Source organism: Hippoglossus stenolepis, chromosome 6, assembly GCF_022539355.2.
Source record: "Hippoglossus stenolepis isolate QCI-W04-F060 chromosome 6, HSTE1.2, whole genome shotgun sequence".
Taxonomy (NCBI): domain Eukaryota; kingdom Metazoa; phylum Chordata; class Actinopteri; order Pleuronectiformes; family Pleuronectidae; genus Hippoglossus; species Hippoglossus stenolepis.
The window spans coordinates 21293971-21314360 of record NC_061488.1 but is presented as its reverse complement, the minus strand read 5'-3'; the positions used below and the strand labels follow the sequence as shown (position 1 = coordinate 21314360).

Below are 20390 nucleotides of genomic sequence, written 5' to 3'. Positions count from 1 at the left end.
GCCAAGTCAGTCTTTGTTGGTGTAGTCTCTTACTTGCGACTAGACACTCGTCCTCCAGTGGCCTGAAGAACACAGTGACTTTGTCCAAGTCCAACAGGGCCGCCTTGGTATCTTCCAGCATGGTCCGCTCCTCCTTCTGTCAGAGGAGAGAAAAAAACGTTCAGAGGTCGCGCCATGTGGGTTTTGATAGTTGTGACGACAGCTATGTGGCAAGAAATCCATAAAAACCCAGGGTATTTGATTTAGTGACACATTACCAACGTGGATACAACAGGAAATACACACAATGATTAAGTTTGTTCGCGGATCTAGGATTTTTCTAAATCAGGCGCCATACAGGGGCCAAAATTTACACTGAGGGGCCAATTATATGTCCAACATCCAGGCAAAATTCCAGATTTAAGTGCACATTCAAATTTAAGTCGGCCCTTGTTTACTGTTAGCTGTGTAGCTTTGATTAAAAACCACACATGATTGAGTATATTTTGAAAATTGTTCCTTGTTCAAGCACATTGAGTTCTTCAAAAAAGATAAAATTCTTACTAATCTTCATATTTACTGTTAGTATTGTTAGTAAGCGACTGGACAGGGACACTCCAAGGGCCAATCAGATATCAGTTCGGGTCAGTGCACCTGGATCCACCCCTGGGTGAGATCTCATCAACTTGTATCACAAATTAAAAACCCTCTGTCCTCACCAGGTGCGGTGCTAGCGAGGACTGGAAGTGCAGCAGAACACCAATGACGGATATTTGCTCCATCCACTTGCGGCTGGTCTCTTTGCCGTCTTCCTGGTACTCGCCAGCGTTGTTGAAGCGCGACCGGAGCGCCGCCAGCAGCTGCTCGGCCAGCGTGCACAGGGCGCCCGTCACCGCCTGGCAGAAGATCACATCCCGGCGCAGCTGCAGAGACGTGTCTGGTGGTGTGGGGTTGGACAGTGCAGTGGAGCAGGTACAGAGAAAGGGGGTGTAGGGAGTGTAGGGAGAGAAGAGGGGAGTCAGGAAGACAGGCAAAGGAGAACAAGGTGAGAAGGTCAGTGGGCAGGAGAGGGTAAAGCACTCTAACCGTCCTCGATTTAACATGTCTTGGACTTGCTCCTATACAAATACTTAATTCCATTAGCCTGACAGCCCCTGAGAGCATGTGTCCCATTAACTATCACCATATGCCACCGTGCAAAGTTCAAAGTGATTGGAGCATCATGTGCCTCGACACCGAACCTTTTCTGTACAAACACATCGAGCAACTGGCCTCAACCTGGAAATGATCCCGCTCTGGAAAAGGAAAGCTTTTCTGACAACTCTGACTTTTTAGAATTATTAAATTATACTGGAAACTAAGTAAATTTAAACATCTGCTTCATGTTTGGCAATGAAGCAGATGTGAAGAAATGAAAACATACATGACATGGGGCTATTATATCCACTATAAATGTAAAAAGTGGATATGCGTATTTTAAGAGCTGGTGTCACTAAATTAAAAGAAATAGAGATAATAAAAGTACAGCCTGATTAAAGGATGTATATTTCTACATAAACAGAATCATGATATTTTAAATAAATCATTTGAAAATGAATCTTCCTTTGAAGATTTTTTTAGGACCTACAGATGTCCTGAGGTAGAACTGGCTGTAATTTCATATGATGGATGATCTCATTTGCAAATTGCTCTAAACTGCAATCATTTAAAAATACTCCACTTATGAGACCTTTCCTGCTCGAGTTCTGCTGAGAGATTGCACAGTCTTCACTTCTCTTCTGGTAATTTAATGGAAGATTAGAGCCGGGCTCTATCTAGTCTGATTATCTGCCACTACTGTGCTCTAAATATGAACTGGTTCCTGTCTAACACTGATATGTCACTCTACCTGTGCACTTGAGCAGAGCCAGGAGAAGCTGGTTCTTTCCATCTGTAGGGGCAGAAGGAAAACAAGTTGGAATGACTGATTGAAACTGTATACGTCCACATGGCTGGAGAGTGTACGTGTGCCGTGTGTGTGTGTGTGTGTGTGTGTGTGTGTGTGTGTGTGTGTGTGTGTGTGTGTGTGTGTGTGTGTGTGTGTGTGTGTGTGTGTGTTCAACTAACCGTCCACGAATCTCTGCAGGCTCTCCACCAGGGTTTTGATAGAGCTGGGTAGGTTCCAAGGGTCTTCCTGAATGTTCTTTTGGATGACGTAGCGACAACGAACTGTCCAGTCCTCGGTCTGGCGAAACTCTGTTCGCATAAAAACCAGGAAATGTGTGACGGTGCGTGTCTGCTGTGTAACAGAATCAAGGCGACACAAACCAACACACGGATACACACACACATAGTATAAGCATGTGCACACAGACATAAACAAAATATGTACCTGGTTGGCTGTGGTCAGAATAAAAGTGCTTGGTCTCCTCACAGGCCTTGGTCATGGCAGATCCTTTCAGTAGGCTGTTGATGGAGTCAACCTTTGTGCGGAAATAAAAGCGCACACACACAAATCGTCAGGTAATCAATCAGACTTTCTTCAAACCTCATTCTCAACACGCATCAACTTCCTTTCTTCTGCCTGCTACCTCATTTCTTTCTGTCATTCAAACATACACACATGCTCACACACACTTACAACTCTGCAATAACTTTTAACTTTTAATCTGGGTCTTTCAGCACTAACGACAACAAGGCTTGAGTGTGTTTGCAAGCCCCATGAGCTGCTGTTTCCATGTGGAAAAAAGTATACCAGTCAAAGAGGGTGTACCCCACGTGGAGTCAAACAACATCAAATGTTGGTTAGAGGAGAAAAAAAGGAGGTATGGATGTCTTTAACTGAATCCACATATCAGTTAAAGTCAATGTGTGTGTGTGTGTGAGAGTGAGAGGAGAAAGAGGGAAAGGTGGGGGAAAGAACAGAAAGAAAGGAAGTCAAGTGAAAGATGAGAGAGAGAAAAGCAGGATCCTGACCAGAGGACAGACGGAGCTCCAAGAGGTAACTCGGCACAGATGTTGACTGATTACTATCACAATCATCTGTTCCAAATGGTTTGGCAGAGGGGGGTGGTTAAAGCTGACATGTGTGTGTGTGCGTGTGTTATTTTTTCCTTGTCTTACATGTCTTGGCTGTATTTTAAACTGCAGTTTAGTTGGTCCACATTTAAAGATTTTGTATCAATTTTCATTTGACTAGGGTTAAAGGTAGGGTTGGTAATTTGTTTCATGACCGGAGTCTTCAGCAGGAGAGACACACCACTGAAGCAGAGATGAAAGTCAGACATAAGTGAACAAGTCACAGAAAACGTATCATTTGCATTTGTTCACAGTGCTCTTGCTAACTTTTCCAGGATTACCAACCCTAGCTTTAAGGTTTTGGTAAATGAATTAGCGATGCTAAAACACGCAATGGCACCTTGCCTGCACAAATTCAGCTTACCTGGTTGAAAAGGTGCTCCAGGCAGCCGTGCAACTTGTCCTGTTTGTCCGAGGGAATCCTCATGTCACATGGCAGCTCGTCCCCTGGCAGCCGATAAAACACCAAACAAATGGACGGGGAGGGATCAGACTTTAGGACACCGGTGCTCACTTCTATTTGACCATCTGCACGTTTTAAACAATCTCTATCCATCTGTTAATGTAAATTCTGATGCTCTGAATTACAGGCTGTTGATTAAAACAATGTGATGATAAACACATAATGAGCTATGTGACTGTGGCGTCTATGAAATGTTTGATCTAAAATATCTGACCACAGTCTCCTCATATCATATCAACAGCATTGCCATGATATATGATCATCACCACACAGTAAAGAGAAATAACAAGTTAGAAACTACTAATCTATATCTATGCAGACATGCATTATTTATTGTCTTTGTTTGACACACAGGAATCGTATATCTGCCTCAGCCTAGCTTATGTTGTTTATCTTGAATTCACTTTTTCTCATGCATAGGTTCTGAACTGATCATTGTTTCATTTGGAATATAATGTAAAAAGCCAAAAGCAACACAAAATGTGTAGCTGACAAAATATTCCAGTACTGCAGATATCACAGTGAGCCATAAACATCAAAGATGGCCAGAAAAAAGTGAGTTTCCTTTCATGCCATCCGTTCATTGCTTACCTGATCCCATCTCATCGCTCCCCAGGTACGAGCTGTTACTCCGCACACTGGTGTAGGACAGGACCGAGTCTCTGTTGCTGTTGCATTCACTGCAATAACGCACAAAACATACAAACACAAACATTAAAAATGTGTTATATACGTGGAGAAAAGGGTTCATTCCAATGTTAAACCACAGAAGGGATTTGTGTGTGTCTTGTAATTATGCTGCCACACAATCCCTCTGATGTAAAGGCCTTTTCTGATTTACAGTATGTGAGACCGAAGGTAATTAAATGTTTCTCACAGTAACAACCAGCCCCTGGTTGACACAAAGAAGCATTCACTCAACTGTGGCTGTATTAAGACTCCAAAACATTGGACTGATAATAAATACTGTACATACATTAGAATCAAACTGTGGACTGGAGCTCAGCTCAGCTACTCTTTCATAAACACATACTCTTTTCAGTGCTGTCTGTGTGTTATGGCTCAGTTATCAGTCTACTTCTTTTCCCCCCCTAGGAAAGTTTTATAAAAAAAGAAAAAGAAAAAAAGACTTAAGTCTGGCATTTATATGTCATACGTGAATCGACATGATTACCGGGCGCATGTGAGAGATTTATGTGGCTCAAAATTATACATCGCTTCAAGTGAGCACGCTGGCGATCCCCTCAGAGGAGCGCTGAGTGATTCACAGGTTGATTTGCATGACTAATGGCCTAGGGGCGACTACAGCTACAATATAACAACATCGGCTTTGTCTGACTTTACCGTTATCCGGCTTGGCTTGATGAAAAAGTGGGGAGTGTCAGAGGTGGGTATCAACCTGCCGGGTTGTTCTGTGGTGCCTAACATGTGTGAATATGTGTTTGTGTTGCAAAGGAATGAGACTACATCAGAGCTGCTGCAATAACAGGGAGAGAGTTAGTATAATGATATTTTAGTAGTCTGGCTTGAATTCTCTGCTGGCTTTCACCCATAAAAACACACCATAATAAACTAATATATGGGAGTGTGCTGGTAAATGTTCTTGTCTTTGTCCTCTTCACCTCAATCAACTTCATCTTATGATATTTCAGTCCTCTCATTGCGTCCCTCTTCATTTGTTTCCAAATATACACACAATCCCCACACAATGTCCCTGTATTGTTCCCCTTCTGGCTGCTTCTGCATGGAGAGTTGTGTTTTCCAGCTGAATGCTTAGACATACACACTCGGTCTATCACGCACAGAGACACACAAGAGGTGATTTCCAAATTTAGCTTCACACACCTCCTGCCAAATGTGTGAGCACCACTGTGACAATTATCCTGCTTGTAATAGTAGCAGATCTGGCGTAAACCTAAAACAAACGCGCCAACACACACAAACGCACACACACACTTGCATTAAGATTTACATAGGGTGATGTATTCACAGCTTGAGCTACAGGTGAGAATGCATTCACAGACACATGGAGAACACATTGCCATCCCAGTGAACAGCTCATTAACGGCTGCCTCTGAGGCTCCTTCTTTAATTGTAGCTTGTAGCCATGTCTCATTTGCATACCGTCTATTGCTATATGGACTGGCCATATGGAGACCAATGTTAATACTACACTTGAGCGTGGGTGTGTGTTAATGGACATATTGTCCAACAACACAATTCACAGGGAATACAACTTTTTGTGCCTGAGGAAGACAAGAAAAGCTGAATCTTGGATTGATTTTAAATGATCTCTTCTCTGAGTAAACAGCAGTAGTGTACAGGTTTATTTAGCACGTTAGGGAGGGACAAAAGATCAGTTACTACCACTTTCTGATGCTGCAAGTGAAATGAAATGACTCAAATGCTTCTGAATCTACTCACTCTAGATATGAATGGACACCAGTCAAAAGGTCTTAACAGCAACACACATGAACACTAATGATTCATGACAGACACATTGTACCAGACTTGGAACAGACGCTCACACACAGTCTGAGTGTGTGTGTGTAGAAGAAACCAGTTTCTCCTTGTCCTTGTTCTCACATTATGTTCCTCAGGCTGTGCTCGGCCCGTGACCTCCGACTGTTTAACTCCACTGTGGTCTGTCACCACCTCAAGCTTTAATGTCTGCTCCTCTCAGCAGGACTCTAAAAAAAAGAGATACGCCCCCTACCTCTAAAACACAGTAGCACTTTTATTCAAATCCAAAATATTACAAGTGGGACGATTCATCTACATACACGCGTTGCACTGCTACCTTCAAGAGTGTATTTATTTTTTACCACCGGGCTTCTGAACCCTGAGTAAACACCTCACTATGTGTGTGTGTGCATGTGTGTTTACCACACACACACACACACACACACAACAGCCTACATTTTCCTTTACATTTTAATGCGATGAGGTAGTTGCGTTTCACATGCCGTGGCCGGGCTATAATGACAGACTGGGTGAGGAGGCCGCGCCCCAAACATTTGGCTGTATTATACACCAGCCCACCGCACCAACAACCAATAACTACATCTTAGTGGGTGGTGGAGGGTGGGGCTCAGTTGAGCACTGCCCAATGAACTGTACAAAAACACACACACACACACACACACGCACACAAACACAGAAACATCTGAATGAACTCGCAACAAGCAAATGACATAACCAGATCTGACCAAAACATTTTGAAGTCATTTTTAGCTCTCCATCTTGGTTAAAATGCCAACATCTGGAATGAGTTGCAGCCTCCAATGGGGGGAAATGAGCAGCATTACAGGGGTTTGAATGTTTTATGGAGTCCTGTTAGAAATGTAGGTGTAAAACGATGGTGTCCCATGTCTTCTTTGCTATATCTGGTTTATATTAGGTTTTTTCACAGCATCAACAATTAATAGTGATTTATATCGAGCAGCTTATTGAGAAACAAAGACGGAAAATATGATTCTGTAATATTAGATTCTACTGGATTCAGAAAGAAGCATTCTTTTTTTAAGCTAGTCAGGTTCCAGTTTTTACAACTGGAAACCAAGGTAACATTTTAAATTCAACTTGAGCCAGTTTATGGAGTCTGTTTTTTCTTGAGTCGTTTTCAACTATGTATTCTGGAGAATGTCGACCAATTGGGTTTGGACACAGCAGGAGATTCTTTACTCAGACGCGTTCGCAACGGCACAGAAATCTCTGGAGCGTTCAGTTGAGGGTCGGTGCAGCGGGCAGAGGTGCGAGGTAATTAAATAATTCCGCTGCAGAAATCACATGCTTTTGTTTACAGCACATCCACACCGGCGTCAGACATTATTGCCGAAATCTCTCTTGACATCTGCATCGGTGTCTTCTTCGTTTATCACCCTCATATATTTGAATTTCTAAGTCTGTTTGTTGTTTTTTTAACCATCTGTTGCGTGTTAGAAACATCTTCAACAACCCCACTTGCTCTCAGTGAATCCTCCAGAGGATCTCCTGCCGTGATCTCACATGGGTTCATTCTGACATTAAACACAGTATTTACTAGGGGGCTGGAAGGAGAAACTCTGCAGAAAGTCCCGAGCCTCTCACTCGAACATTTGCGCTCTCACATCAAGCCCCTCCAGAGAGTGACAGGAGAGTGCAGTGCAGGTCTGAAAGCAGCTTTAGCGACACAGTCTTTAAACCAGTTACCTGTAGGAGTCCCTGTAGCTCATCGTGTCATGACCCGAGTCCTCCTGGTCCTCCTCGTTCACCTTGAAGCAAACTCTTTTAATGCCTCCTTGCTCCACTTTGTCCTGGTCACAGCCGTCCTCGCAGGGGGCCAGAGACGGCTGAGATGGTTCGTAGACCGGAGGTTCCCCACCTTCCCCTTGGAGCTGTGTGGGCTCGGTGATAGATGACAAGAGGCTAAAGAGGAAAAGGATAGAAAAAAACAATATACATGGTATCCTGAGCATCAACACAGTATTATTCTTACTTTTAAATACAGTAATCCCACCTTCACTATCCAACACACACATCTTCACACCCCTTCCCTCAGCACAGACACACAATATGCGTATTTTTTCCTTGATGTTATCCGGGCCTCACTCCCTGTTCCTGTACTGGGCCCGGCCCATAAATATTTTGGGCCTGAAGAATGTTCCTTTTGTAAATCCTGAGCTTTAAATAAGGAAAAGGGCAGACAGACAAAGAGAGGCTGACGAACAGCCTCGGGAGGCCGATGCAGGGATAACAGCTCAAAGCTATTTATGCAAAGAGCTCGAAATGTCACTATGAAGGCTATGAAAATCATCAACTTGCATATAAACACCATTCGCCTGCCAATATTTGATAATATCACCAGCTGCTGAAGCTGAAAAATACTTTCTGAATGGAGTAAACGCTTTTCTTTTTATTAGAAAGATGACACTTGTCAACGGGGTTAGCGATGAGAGGGTAATATGGAATCAGATCAAAGAAACAATAATATCCAAATTAATATTAAAATGGGTTTATGCTTTTCTGTTGCACAAGATCAATGTACTTATATTTTTGGTGACACTTACACATCGATCTGAGCGACATACTGCTTCATTTCCCGCACAGCAACATCCAGGCGGCTGTACAAGTGAATGTAGGCGTCCTGGGTCTCTGTGTCCTCCTGTTTGAGCAGGAAGCTCAGACCACCTTCGCCATGGCCACTCCGTCGACTGTCCGTCAACCCCTCGCCTCCGTCCAGGGCCACGTCCTTGTTGCCATCAACCTCATCCCCTTCTAGGCCGGAACAGTTCCAGCAGGGAGCTCCCATGCTGGTCACACAATGCTGGGTGTGGGACATAGGGTTCAGTAGTGCTACAGGAAAGGAAAGCAAAGGAGAGGAGAGGAAAGGAAAGGAGAGGGGAGGAGAGGAAAGGAGAGGAAAGGAGACAGGAGAAAGAACATATTAGTAGTGGCTGAGTAAAAAAAACCTTCACTCTCTGACAATTACATTTAGCCCAGATGTCCAAAACCTATGAAGTAACACTCTTGTCTGTTCTCCATTTGAACTTAATGGAAAACAACTTCTCAAAGTGCACTTGCAAGTGCGAGTGATGCGCACAGCGAGAGCAGGATTAAAAAAAACTTCTTTACTTTGGTTGAATGCCAAACTTAGATATAATAACCTCAGATGTATCAAAACTGCTGATGGATTATATTCTTCCTATGAACCCAGGAGTATATGCTATTAGTGCAGAACACAGTGAGCAGAAAGCCCTTAAGACATTTTATATACATTCCAGACATTCTTTTAATGCCCAGAGTAATAACGCAGGAATCTTTCACCTCAGGTAATACACCTCATCATTTTATTCAGTTTCTAATTGCAGCACTAAAGGCTGGCTATACTCTCGCTGGAGAAACCATCATCCCTGTGGCTGTCTGCAGAACACATAATGAAAAACACCAGAGCTGAAGTGAACATCTCACCAGTGCAACTGCGAGGCAGATGTCTCACTGGCAGCTGGTGCAGAGAGGACAGAGGAGGACGAGGCAAACTGGAACAATGTAAGCAATGCTAAATGTCTGCTGTCTAGACAGCTGTATTGCATTTTCATCTTTGCAGAGAGTAGCAGGAGTTCAGCGTTTAAGCCTCGAGACCCTTCGTTAATATCCAGCTGCATCATAATAAAGTCATGTAGATGCGAGACAGGACACTACTTTTTGTATCCATGGATTAAAGGTTTATCTTGTATTTTCCTCTCTCTCTCTTGAAATGATTCCATGGTGAATTTACATTCCACTTTCACTCGACCCCTTCCTCTCGCTTTCTTCTCTCCCCTTTGACCTCAACAGCAGCAGCAGCGAGTGAATGGCACACATTCCTACGCTGCCTCCAGGCGCCGTCTTTGCTGACATCATTCATTCACTTTTCATGTCAATAACATGAGTATGGCCTGGAGCTAATGGAGACTTAATGGCAAACCACTCATCTAATTTACCATGAGAATGTGTTTTTGGAGACCTTACGGCTGCTGCGTGAGTTGGGGGCTGGTGATCCCATCCCGGTGCTGCAGCATTTGAAATGGTCATAGAGGGTAATTAGTCAAAATGATCACTGAGCCCATGTTAAGTAGGTTACGCTGTATTATCATGAAGAGGTTGGATCTCAGTGAAGCTTGGATGTGGCAGTGGATATTTGACAGAGATTGAGCTAATGTTCAAATCTTCTTGGAGAGAGTTGTGTGTAAAGCTGTTGCCAGACATGAACTCCAGAGGATGTCCGCATAATTGAGGCTGGACATTTTGCAGTTTTGCGTCTGTTGCGTTTTAGAAATGGCATCAACACATCCACTCACGCGTGCGGAGGATCCCCTGCTGTGTTGCAACATCATCTCATCGGACATTATTCTGAGTTTTTACAAGGGGGCTGTCTGGAGAAACTCTGGAGAATGTCTGAAAGCTCTCACGCGGACATTTGCGGTCTCACATACAGCCCCTCTGGAGAATGTCAGGAGATTATCTGGAGCTCAGTGCATGTCTGAAAGCAGCTTGTGTATGTGCTGTCTCTACCTTGATCAGGGTCCAGGCCAAACAGGGAGTTTTTGCGCCCAAAGCGGATGCTGAAAGTCCTGCCGGAAGAGGTAGCACACTTGGGGTAGGAAACCTGCATCAGGTTGATGTGGCAGTTGGTGGGAACAAAGTCCATGCAGCCCAGTGGGTGAGGGTGAACGCCGGCCTGCCTGAAGGAGGGCCACACCTTGTTCCTCAGCTCCAGGGCAAACTGGGTTAAAAAAAGGAAGGAAGGAATGATGAATAAGAAAGGTGTAGAGAAAGTTTAGTGAAAATACAAGCTGCATGTGACTGACAGCTCTAATATAAGTAGTGCATGATTCTAATAATCACTGACAAAACATTGTCACTGTAGCAGAAAAAATGACATTGAGATTCAATAATGTAATGTATTGCCCAAGAGCTCTTAAAATTTAAGGTTAAGGACAAGTACATTCTAAATATCAGATGTATTATTCAAGCTTTAAAAGTGTATAGAGATTTGGGAGGGGCGATATTTGATCATATTTATGAGAGCACTGTATAGACACTGACGTTTGACCTAAATCCAAACATGAATATATAAAAAAGAATGAGTATTGACATCAGTAAGATGGTGTTTGACCCACTTTCACACTCCACAGAGAAGCCTCTAACAACCTTAGCTGTTGTAAACACTTTAAAAAGCATGCGAGTGTCTGGTAAAATAGGAGCCAGTAAGAAATATACAGAGAAGAAGAGAGATTATAGATCTTTTCAAATAAATGTGGGGATACTGGTGTGAAAGTCAACAACGGAACTTGTGTTTTTAAGGTCAATGGCAATGAGCAGAGGACATATTTATGTATAACAATTCACATCTGGTTTGACAATATATATATATATATATACATACATGTTCTGTAGTTATGAATATATGTGCAATATGTTTAAGAGAAAGTAGAATTGTGTCGTTGTACCTGTTGATAGCTACTGATACGGCGTCGGATACTCTCCAGCTTGGTGTCACAGATTTGTCTGAACTCGAACTGAGGCATGGTAACTACTCTGTCGCTCTGGGAGATGAGCTGGCTGCAGTTACGAACAAAAAGGCTGTCGTCACCACAAAATGCCTCCAGGATCTGTAGAAACACGAAACATCAGTGAGGATGGACCACTCCTACAGACAAAGTTTATTCAGTCACAATCAAGATAAAAATGTATATTCTGAGTAACATTAACAACTGAAACCACAAGTGATGCCAAATTACCCTTTTGCTGCTTTTAGATCTTGTCAATAGTAATATAATAAAACAACTTATTATCAGTGACCTACAAACAGGGAAACCACCAGGTTGGGATAAGTGGAAAAACAACCGTAAGTAAGTAGTATGACTTGATGGCTGATCCCCGAGTTGTATTCTAGAATACGTAGCTGTCAGCTAACCCAAATACTTCACCTCATCTTCTCATAACTACCTTAGCAGTGAGGTTGAAGCAACCTTTGGGCTCCACAACCTTCTCCAGCACGTTGCTCTTTATGCCGGCAGTGCTGACATACTCGTAGACCACGCCGTGCTCCTGGTGGACGTTATCCACCGTCAGACTGACCAGAGGCAGCTCATCGGAGAGGGAAAGCCTCCCTAGCCGGTAATCTGTGGAGCACAATATTAAAATTACTCAATACATGTCATTTGAATAAACTCAAGTTAACCATTATGAAGTCAGGAGGAAGAGTAGAGGTAGAGTCATGCCACATGTTATGTTAGTAGCACCTCATCAGCTCTGGGTAGAAATACAATGATTTTATAAATCCCTTTAGCAGTGACGCAGGTGAAAGTACACAGTGTACTCTACATATGTCAAGTGTGCCTCCTCTGCCAGCTCTGTCGGAAAAACTGGCCACTTAGTGTAAATACAGTAGGAAAACCGAAGGTTACTGGATGACGTCCTGTGACTGTAGTGTGAGCATATGTAATTTTCAGCAGTGAATTTTCTATTTCCAGAGCAAATTGCCGAGTGCTGAACCCACTTTTCACTGCCACTGTAACTATGACCCGATTCAGATGTCATCTGAAAAGGCTATCGAGGTGGAAAATATTGTTCTATGTAACGTTTTTGGCAGAGACAGAAGTTAGTTTTTTTCCTGACATCGAGTCTGCAATTAATCTGTGATCACGCACAAAGCTGCTACAGTTCATAATACAGGACACTCCCAAGTAACGCTCATGTTGTTCAGGTATGTTTTGCTGCAGGATGGGCCACACATGAAACTTGCTCTGTAGTTTATAAGCCCTACATCTGGTAAAGAGGCATTGTTTTTCTGTTTCAAAGTATTGAACTTTTTCTCTTTTATAACAGTAGTAATAATAATAATAATAACAGTAGTAATAATAATAATAATAATAATAAGGAATTTGAAGATAACATTAGGGCACATATACAGAAATAAAGTGTTACAGAAAAAAAAAATGTAATGTCAGATTTTATAATATTCTTCAGTTTAACTAAAGAGAAGATACATGTGCACTCAAAGGCTGTAACTAACAATTCACTTTTTCACAGGAAGTAACATCACCTTTTCCATTGGTGGCGTTCCCCTCCTCGTGGTCCGATCCGTTCTCCACTGGATAAGGACTGAAAGGACTCTCCTCCTTCTCACCTTCGCCTCTGTCTCTTTGCAGCTCCTCCACATCCTCAAAGGCCCGGTACACCCACTGGCACTGTGGGAAACAGATCAACGCTGAACAATAAGACTTTACTTCTAATCTGCCATACTGTGCATCGTTATTCGGTGTAGTGAAGTGAAGGAGACAGTGAGAATGAAATGAGCAGAAAGGGACAGAGATACAAAATCTTGTGAAGATTAAAAAGCCAAAGCATGAAAAAGAAAGAATGTGGATATTGGTACATTTAAGTGAAGGCATTTTATGCAACAGATTTGAGAGGAAATAATCTCAAGTATTTGTGCGCCATGGACACAGACACTTCACCTGACAAGCATGCGAGTCTCAGTGTCTAGAAAGTACAATCCATTTAGAAATATATTGACAAGATGATAGATTATACATATCTTTTGTATGTGAGGATACTGATGTAAAAATGAACAACAAAACTGCACTTTTCAGGTCAATGTGAATGAATAGGGGACAGATTTAATGTAAGAATTACAATTCATCTGATTTGACAGTTTATATGTACTATAATTATCAACAGTAGAATTGTGTATATCTGTAATATGCAGTAAATCTTTATGAGGTTTAAAATTAGGAACTGAGTGGAGGAGGAAGTGAGTGTGAAATGAGCAAAGCTGACGAGACAAAGCAGGATTTTGGTATATTTAGGTGAAAGCGCAGCAGAATGGGAAGGAAATAATCTTAAGTATTTATTCCGTGCGGGAACTTTTCACCTGACAATGAAGTCAGGGCTGACTGCACCAGCCTGAACTCAGCAGTGCAGTCAGCCACATCAACAACATCCTGGTAATTTCTCCTGCTGGTAAATGAACCCGCGAATGTATACTGGAAGAAATCCAAAATGAGTATGAGTCTGTTCACTGTTCACTTAGAGCAGAGGGGGTTTATCAGAAGAGTCAGTCGGACTCAGAAAACTAAACGCTGTGCTTTATACAGTGAGGAGGACATCCTACTCTGTCTGCAGTCTTGTGAAATACTGCCTGTAGACATGGATTGCTGCTGCAGGAATGTCAAAACAACCCGGTGGGAGTTTGTCATTTTAGACGTTAGCCATGTAAAGCCAAGTGTAAATACAAGTGTCTAGTCCTGACCCAATTTGGAAACAGTGCTAAATATGCAATGATTACTTTAACACAGAATAAACCTTGAGCTTTCTTGGAAACAAGAATAGGCTGAAATACCATGGGGCTACTTTTTCCTCTTGGGGCAGGAGGGTATTTTGAGTTGAACAATATTTAACTCTCACTATGTGTCGCCTGCAGCGCCAGTGACAGCCAGTAATTTATGTTGGGAGATTACTAGGCCACCCAGTGTTGGAGCCAAGAACGCCGACAAAGTCGATGAAATCGCTGCAAAGTCGATGGAATCACAGAAGTGTGTTTCTTCTCAAACATTAAGTTGCTGTATCTATCTCCAGCTCCGCTAATTCTGTTTTATGATCCATCTCAGAGCAGGAATGTCTGGGTCACTGGGGCTTTCTGTGAACTGTCCCACATTGTTGAAAGATTAAGTAAATTAACTACCAATGCTAAAGCCAATTCTAATCATGATATCTCATGGCATTAAGTAGTTTGTATTATAAATAAAGCATTCAGGAAATGTCCTGTTACAGCGAAAGCCATAGTAACACACAGAAGAACTGATAAGAGATTAGGAGATTTTTTTGACTGTCACTAGTTGTATTTGTTAAATATTCTCAATAAATCCATCCATTATCTATACTCATTATCCTCTGAGAGTCGCAGGGGGTGGTGGAGACAATCCCAGCTGACATTGGGCAAGCGGCAGGGTACAGGTTGGACAGGTTGTCAGTCCCCATCACAGGACCAAGATACAGAGACAAACAATTCACTCTCACATTCACAGATGAGGTCAACAAAGTCTGCATGTTTTTAGGACTGTGTAAGAAAGCTGGAGTAACCGGAGAAAACCCACACAAACATGGGGCGAACTAACCGGGATTTGAACCACGACTTTCTTGCTCTGAGGCAGCAGTGTGAACCACCGCACCATTGTGCTGTCCAATTCTCAATAAATGCCACATTTAAACTCTAAACTCCAGTTTTCCCTTGTCCCCTCACCGTCTGCAGGGGCTCCTGGTGCGTGTGCTGCGCAGCGAAGTGCTCCAGAACCTCGTCGTAGTTGCTGCAGTTGACGTTGTTGCCGTTGACTTTTAGGACGACCTGGCCGGGCTGGAGACCTGCCCCCGCTGCCTCCCAGCCTGCAGTGCGTCAACAGAGGGTAAGAGGTAAAGGGTCAGCGAGTGGTATAAATACAGCAGAACTGTACACAACACATTGGGCTATTATGGAAAACAAGACATTCGAGTAGGAGGAATAGAGGCCTTTAATAACTTGTGTCTCTGACGTCCGTTGTGTTATTTTTAAATGTTTAATCTAATTAAATTAGTTTATTCAATTACTTTTTTTTTTTAACGATATATTTGGGACTAAACTCCCATATCGGTAACTTAACCTCACTTTTGTTTTTCCAGGAAAAACAGAAAATGACTTGGCTCAGTGGTGTAACACACTGTCCCCGACCTACTAATGGCTTTACAGCCTGGGAGTCCAATCAACGCCTCCATCTTCTTCAATCTAAAAATACCAGGGCTGGCAACACTTCCACCCAAGGTACCAAGGATTACCAGACTTCAGGGCTACTTGACCCATGAATGGCTTGCACAGAGGGGGGCTGATTTAAGAAGAGAAAAAAAACACAAATAAAGACCCTCGAAAGAAAAAAAACATCATACACCAGCAGGGAGCCAGAAGTGATACAGGACACTGGAAAGACAGAAAAAAGGAGAAGGAGTGAGGAGAGAAAGGGAAAGTAGTCCTTCTGCCTAAAAAAAGATCACATTCCTTGGCCGAACAGCAGCTCCTCTCCTCTGTTTTTGTATGTGTGTCCTCTTCTACTCCTGTCTGGTTTACACATTGGGATTCATCCCTAATCCAACTTGTCATAAATCTCTCAATTTGCTAGTTCAAGACAGTGCTATGAACATCTGGTCAGAGGGTCAAAAGGAGAGAGAAGGAAAAATGAGATGGTAGAGAAAAGGTTTGGATGTTTTTTTTCAGTTACCTATTGTACTTTTCGCAACAGCTCTGATCCCACAGCATTGAGTTTGTCTGTGTGTGTGTGTGTGTGTGTGTGTGTGTGTGTCTGTCTACTAAGGGTCTGAACTCTGACCGCAGGCTGTCTGTCTGACAGGTGGCCATAAAAACCATAATGGAGGTTCACTAAAAGCAGAGCGTAACAGGTGGCTGGAGGCTTGAGTTACCTCATCTTTCCTTTGAATTTGTCTGAAATGATTTGTCTTTCTGACACCGTAAACAATTACCGACAGTGATGCAGCAATAACAAGGTCAAATTCTTAAAAATCAGTTGACAGACAGATCCAGCGTGAGTCATAAACAAAGTAAACGTCTGTTTTAATAGAATTCAAGAAAAATTCATTTTATCACATCTCCGTGGGACACGTGAACCTTGTAAACCACTCAGCAGATTAGCTTTCCATTACATAAAAAACTGATGCCGTCCTGTTCTTATATATATATATATATATATATATATATATATATATATATATATATATATGTAGATGTATGTAGATTTAGGTATATTTCTTGTAACAGAAATCTATATTGTGTTTACATGATTTAAATTTATATTTTAATTTAGATGATGAAAAAAGTGACAGATTCTAAGTTTCCATATTTTAAGAAGCACGTCTGCATAAAAAAGATTTGTACTATCTAGTCAAGAAAGATCTATATAAGCTATGATAAATTGCCTTAAGTGATGTCCCTTGCCTTCGGTTGGGGCTAAAGACACAAGTTTGAAAGTGAAAAATAGCTGCGGGTGCATTAGAAAGAAAAGAGCTCAAGTCATCAACTCTGCTAGAGGTTGGGAGCTTGAGGTTGCATTCAAATCTCCACCCGAGCTGTCAATTGTTGAGTAGCATTTAGGGTAATGTAGGTAATTAAAGGAAGCTCTCTGGTACTGCTGCATCAGTTTCCGTTATATAATCTGTCCATCATAGTTCTGACAGTGTAATAGAAGTGCGAGGCTAAACTGATGGGAGTGCTCTTACAGAGAGTGAGTCCTTAACGTGTGTTATTCAACACATGAAGTAGTTATAATGAAATTCACCTAGAAAAAGCAGCGGGGTGATTGAACTGGCTCAAGGAGTCAGTCGAAGCTGTCACTCACCTTTCCTGACAGCATGGACATGAGGAGGGGCGGAGCCACACAGTCTGAACGAGAGGGTGTCTGGGTTGTCAGGGATCTTCACAATCCTAGAAGAGAAAAAAACAATGAGATCAATGTACATGTGTGGAGCTTGAGTGCGTGCGTGCGTGCGTGCGTGCATGTGTTCCCTCACTCTTTGGCCTTGGTGGCGACCAGCAGTCTCAGGGAGCGTCGTATGCAGAAGGCTTGGCTGATCATGGTTTCCACCTCGGAGAAAGGCCTGAGGAACAGCAGGTCCTCATTGATGGTGTAGATCTTCCTGCCCACCTGCAGACCAGCCATCTGCACAGACAGACGAACAGATGGGGGACAGAATGCAGTTATTTTTAGGTTGCACTTTATTTCAACTCCAATCTAAACTTATAATTTTCAAATGGGGATCATTAAATTTGTGCATTATCACCCCCGTGTCCCAGTGAGATCTAAACTGTGTACAGCATAAGTCTCAGAAAAAGCACGATTAAAGTTTTTTTACCTGACTTGTTTATTACTCAGAATCAAGTCCCTGCTCAGTTCATTAGCCTCCAGGATGGAGTTGTATGTTTTTCTAGTAGACGTTGAGTCTGACAATAAAGAAGTAATTGAACCAAACCAAAACGAGAGAGAAAACCAGAGTGTACTGCTCAGTGTTTTAACAGCCTGTTCAGTCTTGTTATTCATCTTCCAGCCTAAGAAAAATATTTTTATAGAGAGTGCATATCAAGATTGGCTACCAGATAGGATTAAGCTGCATGATAAAGTCTGCTGCCTGTTGGATTTGCACACATTTCCTGAATGAAGGGTAACTTTCACATTTCCCTATCACTCTCTTTCTAATGTAGCCACAACTTTCTATTTTAAACCAGTGGTGAGTTATCAGATCCTGCTGAGTGTATGCTGACATGCAGTATAACAGTTGCACAAACAAATACACTGCACATGCTCTCAGAGAATCAAACACCCTCAGCTTTGCACAGTCAGATATCAGCTCCTAAAATCTTTTTTTCTTTTCTAATAACCAACAAACCACATCATTACACGCAGTCATCTTGCACATCTTCAGCCGCGTTGTGAGAATAATGCCGCCTCTGTACCCCCGCTGTGTGAGTCCAGTGTCCCAGGCACAGATCCGGTGGGGTGGCCTTGGCTTAGCCAGGCCCCAATTTTGGATTACGGCCCAAGATTGAGGTAGGAACGACTGGGAGGATTCACAGCCATCTGAATGTGGAGAGATGTATGTGTGGTGCGTGTGTGCGTGCATGTGATTAAACAGCATGGGTGCTGGTTTGCACGTGACTCTCTATAATAGTATCATACAGTGAAAGAGGCTAGTGTGCGAGTGAGTGTCTCTCAGCCCCTTTCAGAGCCCCATGGGAATCAGCTGAGCTTCATTCACTGGGCTGGCACACAGGCTGTGTCACAACTAGCAATCCTGTTATTTTGGCAAACAGGGGGCATGGGAGATGAATAAGAGAAAAAAAAGTGCAGGAGAGAGCAAAACTGAGAGGGTTCACTGTGGAGGAAGCAGGCAAAATAGAAAAGGAAAAGATTATCCAGAGAGTGACTGAGAAGAGGAGTAATGTGGGAAAATGAGTAAAATAACAGAAAGAAGTGCTTCAATAGAAGGCTCACAAGAGAAATTACTATGAAATAAAGTGGTGGAGAGGAAGATGGTAAAACTCATGATGCTGAGGGGAAGGTTTTCAATCTCTGGACTCGTGGACGATCAGGGCATCATCCTGACGTTTTAAGAACGCTAGAAACATCATAGCAAAGGCAAAATCACAGGAAAAGAAAGAAGAATGGTCTTGCATTAGACATGCCATTGAAAGGCAGTGGTTGAACCTGGGGGGGTGGGGGGGACCCCCTGCGGGGCATAGACCCACTGCAGGGGGAGGGTGAAACTAGGTTAAACAAATATGATTGATGTTGGGAAAACACACAAACAGGAGTTTGCTGAAGAAGTCTCTGAAGTATGTAGCCACGGATATGACAGCAGCTATTCTGAGCACCTGTTCATGAATACTATAGAATCGTAGATAATAATAATATACTGCGAAATTTAATATATGTATAGTAAAAGAAGAAAATAAATAATCATTTAGGTTTTAGATGTTTTGTCACGGCCTTATCTGCATTGAAGAAAATGTTGTGTGGGTGCGTGTGCATGTGAAGGTGATGCAACTAAGCATGTCTAATGGCTCTACTGCCAATCAGAAAAAAGTCCTGCATGGGGAATGGATGCTGACTGACAGCAGCCGTCCAAACAGTCGACAGCCATTACCTACTGGAACTAATATCCCAGGGCATGTGTGTGTGTGTGTGTGTGAAAATGTGTGTGAAAATGTGTGTGTGCTGACCATTACCTCAGCATGGGAGCCCCTGGTGACAGATTTCACCACAATGGCCTTGTTTTTCTCCTCGATCTCAAAGCCGTAGTCCTCCTCCTCAGGGTGAATCTAGCACAGAGGAAATCACCTAATTACTGGCCCGTTTACACTGTTGACTGATGGCTTCTGCATCATGTGTAAGCAAATCTCTAAATAATTGTCATGATGCACATATTCTACAGTCATAAACATTTGATCTGGCTCTGATCCTGTTTTTGCACACGGTAGAAATATGTAGTCATTACATAATTTGTTCATTTGCTGCAGTGACTCTGCTTTATTATGATGTTAAAAAGTTGATGTATGCCACTCTCTCCGGGTGGTCTTGGCTTTTTAAGTCCTGCACATTTGCAATGTGTGATTTTCATCGCATGTCAGGTGTCTCGCCTCTGATGATGTTCTCTGCTTCCCACATTGTATTCCCCAGTGGGGCGAGGCTTAGTAAAACGCTGTCATCGCCAAGCACATTAGCCGGCTTCCATTAGGTAAAGCTGCTGGGGCCATCTTCCTGCTGCACGGCCCTGATAAGATGGGGATCTCGGCCGTTACATCAGAGGAGATGGCTGCGGTAAATAAAGAGTT

General features: G+C 42.7%; 1 protein-coding gene across 1 annotated transcript in view; it reads right to left on the bottom strand.

Moving 5' to 3' along the window:
• prex1 (phosphatidylinositol-3,4,5-trisphosphate-dependent Rac exchange factor 1) overlaps positions 1 to 20390 on the bottom strand; it is an 85668-nt gene that overhangs the window by 10414 nt on the left and 54864 nt on the right. The window contains exons 17-33 of the mRNA XM_035158414.2: positions 19785 to 19877; positions 17573 to 17721; positions 17401 to 17486; positions 15267 to 15406; positions 13068 to 13212; positions 11969 to 12144; positions 11470 to 11631; positions 10532 to 10742; positions 8548 to 8833; positions 7691 to 7906; positions 4091 to 4179; positions 3401 to 3483; positions 2351 to 2441; positions 2086 to 2214; positions 1868 to 1909; positions 699 to 916; positions 34 to 136 (exon numbers count right to left, since the gene is read on the bottom strand). Of these exons, the coding sequence (XP_035014305.2) occupies positions 34 to 136; positions 699 to 916; positions 1868 to 1909; positions 2086 to 2214; positions 2351 to 2441; positions 3401 to 3483; positions 4091 to 4179; positions 7691 to 7906; positions 8548 to 8833; positions 10532 to 10742; positions 11470 to 11631; positions 11969 to 12144; positions 13068 to 13212; positions 15267 to 15406; positions 17401 to 17486; positions 17573 to 17721; positions 19785 to 19877 (2419 nt within the window). The remainder of the gene's footprint in view (positions 1 to 33; positions 137 to 698; positions 917 to 1867; positions 1910 to 2085; positions 2215 to 2350; positions 2442 to 3400; positions 3484 to 4090; positions 4180 to 7690; positions 7907 to 8547; positions 8834 to 10531; positions 10743 to 11469; positions 11632 to 11968; positions 12145 to 13067; positions 13213 to 15266; positions 15407 to 17400; positions 17487 to 17572; positions 17722 to 19784; positions 19878 to 20390) is intronic.